Source organism: Parus major, chromosome 5 (assembly GCF_001522545.3).
Source record: "Parus major isolate Abel chromosome 5, Parus_major1.1, whole genome shotgun sequence".
In the NCBI taxonomy this organism is placed as follows: domain Eukaryota; kingdom Metazoa; phylum Chordata; class Aves; order Passeriformes; family Paridae; genus Parus; species Parus major.
This window is the reverse complement of record NC_031774.1, coordinates 41051327-41065643: the sequence shown is the minus strand read 5'-3', so window position 1 is coordinate 41065643 and position 14317 is coordinate 41051327. Positions and strand designations below refer to the sequence as shown.

Here is a 14317-nt window from a genome sequence, read left to right as displayed (position 1 = left end):
TACTGAACCTTATTCTAGCCAGAGCTGATAAATTAACTTTAAAAAGTCATGAAGGAAAATATGTCTGCGTTAGAAAGTTTGAATAGGCCAAAATATTAGCCACTGCCTTGGAAGAATATAGTTGTTTCCTTTCCACCAAAGTGTAAGGATTAGTATTTTGAGATGACAATATTTCAAATAATCAGATTCTAACCATAAAACATTCCTCTTTTTCACAAAGTTCTCTCAGATCCACAGAAACACTGTCTGTGCATATAATTTTTTTAAATTGATATAATTGATAAATTTACTGGGGAGCAACACTAGATGTGCTTATTTGGGGCATATATTCCCCAGATTAATTCTGAGTTTTGAATAACTCCCGTAAGAAGTTAATTGGGAAACTCACTTAAAATATTGTACTAAAATTCTCATGAGATCCTAGACTTATTCAAACAGCTGAAAAACAATTAGTAAAGCTTTTGGCAAAAATAGAGACCCTAACAAAGACTGAAGTCATGGGAGTGTTACACTGAATTATTTATGTAGTTCAAACACAGAAATCCACCTGAGGATGGAAGAGAAATATTCTACTTAGGAAAAAAAAAAAAAAAGATAACAAAATTAATCTCTCAACAGAGCAACAGGAGCTCATGACCATTGCTTTTTTATTATTCAATGTCCCAGTTATAGAAATATTTTCAAAGCCAAAAATGAAAACAGATTGAACTGAAATAAACAGGACTAGTAAGCTGTGGAAAACGTCTACCATAACTAAATCATAAGAGATCAAAATTTGTTCAGCTAACAAAGGATTTTTCTTTAACAAGCTATTGGTCTTCTGAAAAGAATATAGCAGCTCAAAAGCAAGCTGAGCTCGCTTTTCATCAAGCATCACCAGCAGAAGTACAAATTCAGCAGCCCGTATGCTTTTTCTTTTTCCTTTGCTGGAGATGGCAGAAACAAGTATTACAATGGGCAAAAAAAAAAAAAAAAAAAAGAGAGATGGAGTAGGGAAGAAGAGACATACAGAGTCCTCAGCACATCTCATCTGTGCTAATCTGCAAGGTTGACAGGACAAAACATTAGTCTATGTCCAAACAACTTAAAATATTAATACTGTAAAAATGTCCCTCCTACAACCACAGGAGGAAGTCAGTGATAATATCAGGAGGCTTAAGCTTCAGTGTTTTTGTTTAAATGCTTTGTTTTACATTTCAGCAAACAGAAGACATGAGTATCAGGTGAATTGCTCTTCATGCAAGCATTTTAAGCTCACCTACAAGTAAGTTTATCTATAAATAAGCTTGTAGGAAATAACAGAAACCACTCACCCCTTGACTAGCTCAACTGCGATAAAGTCATTGCCATCACCACTGTTAAAGAGGATGAAACCATCAGCTGAGGTGGTCTTGAACTGAAAGAAGAGGTGCATGGATGTATAAGCCTGCAAGGTGGCCAAGCTCAGGTAGCTGCTCTTAGTCTTGAATGTCACAGGGTCAGCTATAATGTTGCGGAGACCAAAGCGAGCCTTCAGCTCGCAATAGTCAATGTCGCCGTTCTTGCACAGGTCGATGTAGAGCATCCCGTTGAACATGAGGCTCTGGAGATGGCCAATGAAGCTGGAGGGGATGACAGAGATGTACCGTTTCTCTGTCATGATCCCCGTCTCGATGTTGTGGAACTCCAAGCGGGTATGATCACCAACCATTGTGCCTGGAGGACGAACAAGGAGGAATATTGGGGATCAGCAACAGGTTCTATGGAGCCCTTCACACTCTGGTTTCCAGACTAATAGCAGAACTAAATCCTATCTGATCATTGTTCAGTAAGCTTGTGTAAGAAAGGCTGTTTAGAATCTTGCTGAAGAGGCTTGGTGGAGATGTGTGAGTCTAGTAGTTGCCAAAACCTGGCAGAAAAGACAGGCCCCTAAAGGGCCATGGGCAGCAAACTGTACTTTTCCCTGTGCTTCACAGATTTCACTATCTGTGAAGGAGACCAGGCATCTCCCTTAAAGCCTACAGTGATCGATTTGATGCAGCAGACCATCTGCCAAACAACTCAAACACTTCTGAAACAACTTTTCCAAGTGCCTTTCCTGAAAGCACTTGATAAACATAGATGAATATAAATAGAGCAGTGAGAGAAGTGAGAACAGTCATAAAATTGCTGATATTTATTCCTTTGTTCTTTCCTGGTGCCTGATGTTATTCATTTTCTTTTAAGAGCATGGCAGGAGGGAAACACACAAAAATGCAACAGGTAAAAAGCTCTCCAGATATATTTAAATCATCAGCCTACCACCTGGGCTATTTACCACATCATGACAAGATTTTAACCTCTTAAAATACCCAAGCTATTCAGTATACCAAATACTACTGTCAGGCCTCTCCTACAGCATATGTAAATGTTTCACTAAGTGTGCTAGGCAGCAGTGCAGACACAGAACCCATACAGTCAGATGAAATACAACAGTATGCTATAAAGACAAGTTGGGCAACATCAGAATGAAAACCCTTTCAGCCAATCTTATTTAGCCCTCCATAGCTCTCCATTAAGGTAGTTTTTACTATTTGGTCACATGTGCAAAGTATTTTTTCTACATGGGCCTTGGTCCATTTAGTAAACAGGAATGAATGGAATAGTAAGAATTAAATTGTTTTCCTATCATTCACTGTTCAACCACTATTCAAATTCTGCTACATATGAGGCCATTATTTTTTTCTGCCATGAAGTTTCCTGCAGTTCTGCATTGGGTTTATGCAGTGTGGTGCTGGCAGCGGGGTGGCTGCAGGGCAGCCTCAGTGAGGAGAGGCCGGGCTCTGCCTGACACGGCCTGTTCCAAATGGCTCCAACCCGCCCCTCACAGGGCACGGCTGAGCCCCTCGGCCACGATGGTGCTGCCTGGGAGAAAACCTGTAAAAAAGAACATAATTCTACCCACAATAAACAAAGGGGAAAAAAACCTAAACAACCCAAACCCCTATGAACACCAAGGACTGCAAAGAGGCAGGGGGCATTCCAGGCACCAGAGTGGAAATTCTCCAGCATCCACAGAGAAGATCATAATAGTGCAGACAACTCCATGCAACTCATGGAGGACTCTTGTGCTAGAGCAGGTGAATATTTCCTGAAGGAACTGCAGCTCCTGGAGAGCCTACACTGGAGCGGTTTTTCCTGAAAGCCTCTGGAGACCACCCATGCTGGAGCACTCCACGAAGGACTGCATTCCATGGGAAGGACCCACACTGGAGCAGGACAGAAGTGTGAGGAGGAAGGAGCGTCAGAGAGGAGCTGTTCCAGGCTGACTACAGCCACCATTCTCCAACCCCCTTCTCTGCCTAGTGGGGGCAGGTGGGAGAGGCAGGAAGGAAAAAATCCAATAAAAGAGTGTGGCTGACACTGTTCTACTTTCTTGTCTTTGTTTCTCATCACTCATAATTGGCAGCAAATTAAATTAATTTTCTCCAAGTCAAGTGTGTTTTGTCCATGATTATAATCACTGTGCAGTCCTCTCCTTTAGAAGGTTTTCCAAAGGAAACAGCCACACTACCCATTGGTCCCTCTCACAACAGTTTAATATGCCGGTCAAATTTACCAGGTTTAAAAACCAGAGGGAACAAGGATATTCACACTAGTTTTGTTAAAATTCACAGCTTGATGAAGACCTGAATAAATATTTCCAGTGTGCTATAGACAGACAAAATTTGCCAGCAGTATCTGACTTGGCTGCATCTGCTGGTCAGCAAGCATATATACACAACTCTGATATCTGTCAGTCATTGGGACTGTACCTAGGAACCATACCAATCACCACAGCTGAACCCAGAACAAATTCCCCCAGTTCCCCTAGGTCATATCAACTGGGGCTTTCTCATATTCTCTGCTCTCTCCTGAAGTTTCCTAGCATTTCTCACCTTAAGAGTTTCCAGGCATTAAAAGACAAAAAAATCAAACAGCCAACCAAAAAGCAGTAGTTCTTTCAAGACTTTTCCTACTAATTGTGATTCATTTTTTTCTGTTGGGGATAGAACTTTTGAAGACACATGGGTGATACACCCTGACTGGTAGTGTATAGAGGGTCAGATTAAATGAACTGATGGTCATTTTCTTGCTTAGAGACTCTGGAAACACTGAAATATTCCTAACCCGCCTCTCATGTTCATGTGCAAGCTGCAGTTTTTCAGTTTATACTTTGTCCAATTGCAAACAAGTTTTATTCAAAGACAGCCAACAAACACAGTTGTTAATAGAAAAAAAAAATCAGCTATCTACTTCAAATAAAAAGAAAAAATATTACATAAACCAATTCACCTTTTTCACTTGCTCCAAATTTTACCAGTGGATCTAAATATAAATGCAATTATACAGAGACCATGGAAAACTTCAGTCCAAGCAGACACAGCTGATCAAACTTAGAAGCAGCTGAAGGCAGTCACAAATTTCTGACTATTTAAAAATTCAAGTGTCAGCACCAATGCAAATGTTTTTAAATCCTGGAACAGCTCTTTACCAGAAATAATATTTAGTTTGAAAAAAAGAAGTTTCCAGAAATTGAAATAGTACATGGGGAAATTTGTTTAGACAACTTTCTCATATCCAATACTGTGATTCTTAGAGGCTTAGTGTTTCAGTGTCAGTGTTACAAAATTTATGATTTTTCCAAACCAGAAGTGTATTTTCTTAAAATTAGAAAAGTCACTTAAAATATTATCCTGCTTCTTTACTTAAAAAAAAAAAAAATAGAACAATAAAATTAAGAGATGTCAGTTCTCAAAGGCAAGAAAACTCCTTCTTTTTGTTCTTCTACACTTAAAAAAATATAAGGCAATTTTGGCCTGAGAAGGAGAGAAAAGCCAAGACTGGGAAATCTGGGACAGGGAGCCCAAATATAGAGGGCATTAAAAATGAAGTGAGGGAGTTTGGAGGAGGTGAGCCCAGAATCTTAGAAAAGGTGAAAAATGAAAAAGCTGGGGCTGGCTTAATAAAAAAGAAATAGTGTTAGAAGCACTGCTATAGAAAGTCAGGAGTAGTTCAGCAAAAAGCTGGAAATGACATGGCAATACAAGATCAGAATCAGGACAGAGATGTAATTTCCTAGGAAATCATGGAGTGCAATCCAGTATTTTCTGATCTCATTAGCTATCAGCCCCACCTGCAGAGTTCACCTCTAGTTCCCCCACTGTGCTCTACAGAGTACTGTACCTACTACAGCAATCAGAAGCTCCCTAGTTCAAGTAGTAGGAGAAAAAATTCCAGCCTCCACTGTGGTATTTGGGTGCTAGGAAGATGTCATACAGAGGAATATATCTGCTGTATTTGTGTCTCATTTACCACTTCTGTTCTGAGGTCTGTTCTGAGGTCAGGAGGAATGTGGGACAAGTGTTTTGTGATTAAACAGTAAAATGTTGTCCAGAATTGGATTCTATCTCTGCCTTAGATGCCCTACAGAAAACCAAGCCAGACACTTGTTTACAAATTTTTCATAGGTGGTCATTAATTGTCTACATCGAATTCCCCAAGTGGCAGGGCTGAACTAATTTACAGGATATAATTTCCAGACATGCTGTATCTTTCTGATGCAAATGACTAAAAATACATGGCAAATTGGTACCAAATGCATCCAACTTTAATCTGGTGCCTTGTTCCCAAGCCTGTAAAACGGGGAAAAGATGCCCACTCACTTCACATAACATAGTAATAAATCTAGTTAAAGCTTCTTAATTCTGTATAAACATATTGATGAGTAGCCTACAACAAACAAACATAGAAAAAAAAAAAAATTAAAAAAACCCCAGCAGGTCTAAATTTAGAGGAAAATTCAGCTGGTGTGCATTGTTCCAAACAAGCAGTAAGAAGACAGAAATCAAATAGGCTGTTTATTTTTATTTGGGGCCCAATTTAGACTTTTGATCTATGCCTAAGACAGCAAGAATCCTGTGGAAAAATCTATGTGACCACACCACTGAAGACTGTTATCTGCCCAAGGAAGTGGGATGCAGATTGCACAGAAAATCTTAACTCTGGCTTTTCTGACTTCTGACTTTGCCATGATGGCATTCTTTAAACAGATATTTTTAGCTGTAATGCATCTTTAATTATGTAATTCATATACATGTACATATGCGTATCCTATTTTAGTATAGGATTGTATCATTATTATTTATAAACTCAGTTTTGTGAAAAAGAGACTTCAAAAACAGATGGCTTTTGGAGATCGATTCGGTAATGCAGAGAGTGCCACCTCGTGGTGCTTCCTAAAAAAGCATACCCAGAAGAATTGTTCTCAAATTTTGAAATAATCACAATGAAGTTTTTGTTGGCATGTGTCACTAACTCAAAGAGTTCCCTCTTAAAATAAAATTCATTTTTCCTATAAGCTAATTTTGACCAAGTCACCACCAAGACTGACCTCCTACAAGGAGAGGGAATGATTTTTCTTGCACATGTTTCTTGTTTTCTCTTGCAAAATCAGAGCCAGTATAGAACAGCATATACTTACATCAGAGAGAAAATATATTTCAAACAATTTTCCTGTAAGCTAAATTCTTTGGGCTTATTTCAGATTTCTGGCTCCTGGCTTTCCAAATAATCTAAATTACCGCAATATTTAAAATAATTCACATTCATACAGAAGAAGAAGACTTTTTTTCAGATAAAGGACAGTCTTCTGGCACTATGTATGGCAGCCATTACTTCTAGTTGCATTCTGAGTAGAAGTTGCTCAGAAAAGAGGATTTCAGCAGTTGGCAAACCAGCATGGGTGTCAACTAACAATCATACTAGCATCGGTTTTTGCATCCAGGGTTCCCTTTTTTTAATTCTATTATCAGCCTCCAGACTGCTGATGCTTTTCTCAAAAACCCAGTTCCTGAAGTTATGTACAACTATGATAATTTTGGACCTTCAAAAGAAAAGAAAGATAGGTTTCTGGGTCTTGCAGTCATGGAGAAATGGACCTGAAAAGTATCATCTCTACAATTCTGCAATTAAAAAAGGATCAATCTGGAGTACTTTGATAATTTCAATGCAAATCTTAACCTGGGACACACCAGGTTCCCTGACTGACTGATATTTTCTTTCCTCCCTTCAAGTATATTCCTCTGCAAAAAGAAGGAGGAGCTCAAAAAGCTGTCTAGAAATGCAGAAAATAATTAAAAAGAAAAAAAATCAAGGGAAAAAAAAAAAAAAGGGCTAACACACTATCGAGTCAGGATCCTCCCTAACCTCTAAACCGAAGTTGAGAACAAACTGCTTTGCTTGCTTTGTCTTCTGGATGGCTCTGAACCATGAGCACAAGAACTTGGGAAATTAAAAAAAAAAAAAAAAAGAAAATAACCAAGAATGCCTAAACTACAAAAAAAAAAAGGAAGAAAGAAAAACCAAAAATGAACAGCAGAGACATAAATCCATGCTCTGTAACTCATATACTCCATGAAGGTTTATCATCAAGGAACTGTTCGTGCAGAGGAATGGTCCAGAGCGCCTCGGCCTTGACTCCACAGCATTGGAAACCATCACACATGCAACTCAGGAGTGGAGTTCCTTTATTCCTTTATTCAGTCTACCTCAGAAAGAGCCTGGAGCACAAGAAAGTTCTGCTGAACACCTCTACAGTCTGATATATGTGCAAGCTTAGCTATCCCCTAAACCTGTATCTCAGGTTGTTATAGTTGTCACCGAAGTTTCTGGTGCTGGCTAAGAAGGCTCTCAGACCTGAACGTTCATGTTCAACATAATAACACTAAAAAACACCCCAGTGGTAACAGGAAGGGCTGGGGGGAAGATACACAAAAGAGCAGGGAGAAGGAGCATATTGACATAGACTAGGAACAGAGATACAAAGACAGTGATCAAAAAATATTGATACATCACACTTACCCTCAGCAACATCATCATCCACCATCAGCTTGAGGCTCTTTCCTCGCCGAACCACACGGACAGTGTGCCACTCGTTGTCATTGAGTTTCTGCCCAGCATAAAGAGTTTCAGGTCCCTTGCCTGGGATGGGTGATAGGTGCAACAGTTAAAGCCAGACCCACAATTGCTTTAGCACTTTCTCAATGGGAAAAGTCATGAAAATCAACTTGGTGTGATACAGACCAGTAGAGTGTACAGGTATATAACAACCTGTAATCAAACCTGTATCCTCCCAGCTCAGGGAATCACAAACCCTTCCACTCAGTCAGCTGCCTTCCTCCACAGAGCCCTAAATTCACAAGCATTTAAAATGGGTAGAAATCTCCCTTACGCTGTGGTACTAATTTCCAAACATCACGTTGTACAGTACACTACAGTAATAGGAAAACAAGTTGATGACTGAAATGTTCTAAAGTGGATCCATTACAGTAGCATTTTTCTCTCCTAAGAATCTGGATTTACAACATCCCCAAGATACTAGGGATTATTTTCAAAGTTAAACACACTGGTCTTTCAACACTTCAGTATCAAACACCAGGTTGGTTTCAGTCTCAAAAAAGCCCCCCAAAAACTCCACCCAAAAACCAATAAAAAAACCCCCAAAGAACTTCATAACCCACCTTTAAAAATAATTAAAAAAAAATTAAAATCTCATAAAGAAAACCATTCACCAGCCTCTCTGATTGCTTTAAGGTTCTCTGGCAAAGCAGGCTAAATTTGAGGTGCTTACTTCACCCCTTGAATTACAGTCAAAAGAGAAAGAGGAGCCATGTCTTCTCCAAAAGGTTATACCACAGTTGCCTCTGCAAACAATGCTCCTGGGAAAACAGCATTAGTGCTACTCATATTTGTCTAGTTTTGCTGCTCACCCATCACAGTTGACAGTCAATTACTTAAAAAATTAATTGTTCAGACTACAGGACCGGAACACCTCACTCATGTCAAATGGTAAGTTAAATTAAATAATGGTGTGTGCTAAATTAAAAGCATCTATCCTCATTTCATTACAGTACTAAAATGGGGGAGGGGGGTTGATCCAAGTATACCAGAAAATGTAGAATGAGGACAGCCAAACTTGTTTCACACTGGTCTGGACCCACTGCCTAAAGTGGCAAAAGGGGAACCCAAGAAAAAGAGAATGAGACACATTGAACATATTGACAGGGGTGAGATAGGGGCAGTGAGGCACTGCTACAGCTCGTTGTACTGCACTGGTAAAACTAATCTCAGATAGTGCATAGCCCACAGGATTCACTGTGCCTAATGAGCAATATTTCTGTAATTGCTTCTCACCAAAGAAGGAGCATGGGCAAAGAAGGTCATGTCTCATTCAGCTACAAGTACATGTGTAGTAGAGGAATTCTTCAGAAGGAGACCAAAGCAAAATGAATATTCTACTATTTTTATTTTAAAAAATCATGCAGTTCATGCTAACAAAAAAAAGGAGATTAATACCTTTTCAAATAAAGACCATTGCCAGCCAATTTTACCATAAACTAAAATGAAAAAAAAGTTTTTCTAGTGATCTGGCATATAAAAGTCATTCTTGGATTAAAAGGATAGGGAGTCATATGTTAAAGTAACAGAGAATATCTCCTTAGCAGGGAAACCCATAACTTGTGCTGTCCCTCATCCATGTGCCGAAGTCACATACCACACATGTAAATCCAGCTGAACAAGGCAGCTGGATCATGGCCAGAAAGTTTAAGTTCTTTGGCAACAGACAAGCAAAGCTCTAAGAAACCAATAAAGTTATACTAGATTTACATCAGTAAGTACATTTTATCCTAAAGCAAAATTCACAAAATTATCTCTCTGGATGGACAGAGAAATTACTGTGTACATCAAAACATACAGCATCAGTTACTATAGTTTTACACAGCCACTTCCTAGGTAGGAAGATGAAGGTCACCTGGACCTGTGTGTTTATATAATGCCATCTGAAAGCAGGGCAAAGCAGGGAGGGGTGGAAAATGCTTTCTAAAAAAACCCAATCTTTTCCACATACCCATCAGAGCTCTGGAGGGCTCAGCCAAGAGAAATAATCAGGTGTGCTGGAGTCTGCTCAGCTGACAATGCAATGCATTCTATGAAATAGCTCTGTGTTCAGCATGGTTGAGTAACTCAGTTGCTGACCTTCTAGTTCCCATGTTTCAACCCTAGCCTGACAGAACAGATCAGCTAAAACAGTCTGGGGTTTGGCTTGTCTTGATGCCCACTGTAACACTTTCAAAACAAAACTGTGATACCAACAGAAATTATATGAATATATGTTCAGAAAATGTAGCTTAACCAATTCACAAACAAATTAATAGAAAGGTGTAGCATTCACATTTTTTTCCAAATTAATAAGATTTTCTAATTAGAAGTAACTGGTTAATAGCGTGGGCTAAAAAATTGAAAATTAAGCACTGCAGATATTATTTTAAGTCCATGTTTTGATAGGTCAGTCTTATATTTGATCTGTAGAAACCAAAAAAAAAGGTTTAAAACATTTGTTCATTTACCACCCTCCCTTTTGCAAAAATGGTCATTGGCTTCTTTCAGTAGGGTTACCCAAAAAATAATACCTACAAAAATTCAATACATGAGCATGCCTAAGAGCATTAAAATAAGTTTTTCAAACCAAATATATCTGATCTTAAAAGAAAGCATTAAACAAAATGCTATTTTATTCTATCCAAACTGTTCTATTTTCAAATGCTTTCAAGACATTTATGCAGCAGTGGGTTGACCTGAAAAGCAACAAAATTGTGCCCCCATTTTTCAACTGAGTGTTCAAATGAATTGTTGCTCCTTGTGTAAGCTCTCATTGAATTCTAAGTAGTTCCAAGAACTGTGTATACAGGGACTTCCACATCTGGATACCAAAATTCATTTCACTGAGCATGATTACTACATGTGCCATTACTAAATAGACATTTATGTGTTATCAATTTTTAAACAAGGGCTTGAAGGTTCCTAACCCAACAGCTGCTGATTGGGCCACATGTTCCAGCACCATAACTCTGTCCCTAAGAACAATCTCCTGCCAGGCATTTCTGTGGTCTTGTTTTACAGGTTTAAGGTTTTTCCTCCTTTCAAACTATCTGCATCTACATAATCCTTAAAAAGGAAAACAGACATATGAAGAAGCAAAACAGAATATTAAATGGACAGTGAAAGAAATCTAGAGATTTGGATCTTCCCTTTGTATAACATTCTTTTATGATAAAAGACAAGGAAAGGCAAAGAAGGAACTCTTGTAGCAATGAACAGCACACCTGGAAGCACTTTCTATTTATAATACTTTGGGCCACTGGGTATTAGGTAATTTTGAAAATTTATTTAATTTTTATGCATGGAAAGAGTAAAGGACAACATAACAGGAAACAGAGCAAGGAAGCTTTTATTGTTGCAATAACTTAATGGTTAATCTGACAGACCATCATTCTTATTGGCACCTCTGACTGTCTTGTTCATTCCATCCTCTTTCCTAATGCTATCTGAGGAAACATGTACCATATGGAATTGATCCTTACATTTCATTTTCCAACTCAAATGAGGCAAACTAGTGAATATTCCTTTTATGCTTTGCAGTGGCAAATTCTACTTAATCAGAATCAAAAATATCTGTCTCTCAGCCATCCCCAAATTCTGGACATGAGTTCAGCTGCAGTTCAAGCATCCTGAGCAAGTATTACTCAGCTCAACCACAATGACTCCTCCTCATTCTCCCATGAATCTGCCAACATCTACTCAAACTTTTATGCATATTGTTCATAAAAAACAATTAGTATATGCTTTCAAACATGAAAGAACTTATCCAATCTGCCCAGAATGTCCCAAACATTATCTCTGTATCAAAGGTGCACTGCTACTAATTAATAGCTTGGCTCAAAATAAACTATATAAAAATGCCAAGAACACACATGCCAAAGTATAAAAAAATCAAAAAGCAGATCATGCCTTCTAAAAATGCCTTGTTGCTTTCCATGTGCTCCCCAAGAACTTGCTTGTTTAGAACAAAGAACTGGTCAGAGGGATGCAGGTCTGACAATACCTCTGAAAATGCACTTCTTATTCACCCTCAGTGGCTAACAGCACACAGAAATTTCCTGTATGAGATAAAGGAGAAAGACGGCTAATCCCCTTTGCAGTTTCTCACAGGTGGATCAAAAGGTGTGCTTTTACTTTGGTGCAGGCTGTCATCATCTGATCCATTTAAGAGATTAAAATGACCTGCATGAAACCAGGCTATCTTTATCATTGCATAGTTTAGCCAGCATTACAGAAGAAGTGGAACACTGAAGTCTCCAGAACACCACAAGAGCTGAACAGAAGGGATGTTGCCATATTGATGGGAACGGACAAGGTGCTTCCCTCAGTGGAATTACAATGATAAACAAATAATTCTACAGTGATATTAATGCTTTCCAAAGACCCTCAGTAATAATAAGATTTTCTCTGCTTTTACATTTTCACTAAAATCCTTAGCTACCATCTCAGATTTTTTTCAGCGGAAAGATGTATTTTTGTGTCTCTTTTATACAGGGCAACACCCTGTCAGAATGCCATCCCAAGGCAAGGAGAGGCTGGGAGGGGGAAGTTTCTATGCTCCCCCCTTCCCTTTTTTTTCATTTGTGATGGAGCAGGGGCATTGGGGTTTTTTTACTTACTCCTTTACATAATGACCAGAGAAGTTGTGGGTTGCTGTGTAAAATGTGTACATAGAGGTTTGTGCAACACGACAGTGAATCACAAGACCTCAAAAAAAGGAAGAAATGGGTGTGAGGACAAAGATGCTGGCAATTTTTCACACACCTTTGTGGTTTCCTGGTATGTAGCAATTTCCTACAAAGCACAGGTCAATTATCAAGACACAAGAATGGCTCAAAAGCAGAGCTGGCAGCTGCTCTGAAAATCTTCAGTAACTTTCAGTCTTGGTTAAACATAAACCACTAATGTAAATTTTGTTGTTTCTTTCGGGCAGCACTAGTATGGACAAAGTGTTTTAGGATGGTCTTTTCCTTGACCAGGATTTGCTGTTCAATACCAGGAGCATTGTTAATTGCTAAGAAACAAGTGGTAACCCCAGACTCTGTACATCGCAGACACTTATGTAGATATCCCAGTTAAACCAACCTATATTCTCATATGCACACACTTGTTTTGCTCATATACAGGCTTTAGAATTCCTCTTTTCAAGAAAATGTTGGCCACCAACAAGGAATAAGCAGTTGCACTCCCCCTACAGATACTCAATATCTTCACTGAGAGCCTTACCTGCAGCAGTCCTTCCATTTCCTCAAGGAACGGGATCATGTCCATGTACTACCCAAGTTAAACAAAACATAGCATGCACTTAAGAAACAACTTTTTCTGTGAGGCATGCTAAAAACTTTTATGTTTACAGCTTTACAAAGTGGCTTTACTGTGAAAAGTCAATAAAGTTGAGATGATTTACATCAGCCTACCCAGAAGCAAAGTTTAATTATTTACATCCATTCAGCAGAGAAAAGTGCATACACAAAGTCCTTTAAACACCCACAGCATCAATTAGCCTCCTAAGTGCAAGAAAGAATTCCCTGAAACACCCAGACTAATAAAGGGCATAGAATTAGCTCAGCAACTAACTGAAAAGTAGGAAGACCACCCTACTAGTTCTCTCAAACATATTACCATCTCCATATAAACATCACAAAAAAATAAATTAAGCAAGGTTTAATTATTTTGTATACAATCTATTTTAATTTTTAAACCCCTTATTAAAAACAAAACAAAACAAAATCCCACCAAAACCAAAGCCAACAAAACACAACTTATTTCCCAGCTTTTGCTATAAATACATGTATCACCATACTGAATAACTGTTATTTTCACTGCAGACACCCTGGCCAATAACTGTAATAAGGTTTAGCACAGATTCAGGCAGCATTCAACACTGTTGCACCTTTTCCTAAGGCTCTGAAACAAAACTTAGTGTAGAAATTCATTTGCATGTCTTTCAGGTGACATAACTATAACTTGTGATTACAAACAGGGCGGTGATTTGATTGCATATATCATACAGGTCACACATGGCACAAACTGCATTTATCTGGAGGTTTTTCCATCAAAGTGAGTGGGTTAAGCTCCTTGTTTACTTCAATTTCACTGCTGCTGAATTTTAATGCCTTAGACACCATATAACTACTGTGTATCTAGAGCAGAATAATTTTTAACAGGAAAACGTTCATGTAATTGAAATTTAATCCCCTCAAAAGGGTTTAAATGGGAAATTGCAATTTAAATGAAAGGATATTTCAGTTCATCCAAAAATAATTTTGTTCTGATTTAGAAAACATCCAAAATATTTCAACTTCAAGCTAAGTGAAAAAAATTAAGCATTTCTTATTATCTATTCAAGATATTATTAATTTTAAATGGTAACAATTGA

General features: G+C 38.4%; 1 protein-coding gene across 12 annotated transcripts in view; it reads right to left on the bottom strand.

Annotated features, from left to right (window-relative positions):
• NRXN3 (neurexin 3) overlaps positions 1–14317 on the bottom strand; it is a 964547-nt gene that overhangs the window by 535692 nt on the left and 414538 nt on the right. For all 12 annotated transcript variants that reach the window (XM_015631171.2, XM_033514971.1, XM_015631158.2 and 9 more), the window contains 2 exons: positions 7861–7980; positions 1314–1695 (listed from right to left, as the gene is read on the bottom strand). In XM_015631171.2, coding sequence (XP_015486657.1) covers positions 1314–1695; positions 7861–7980 — 502 coding nt within the window. The remainder of the gene's footprint in view (positions 1–1313; positions 1696–7860; positions 7981–14317) is intronic.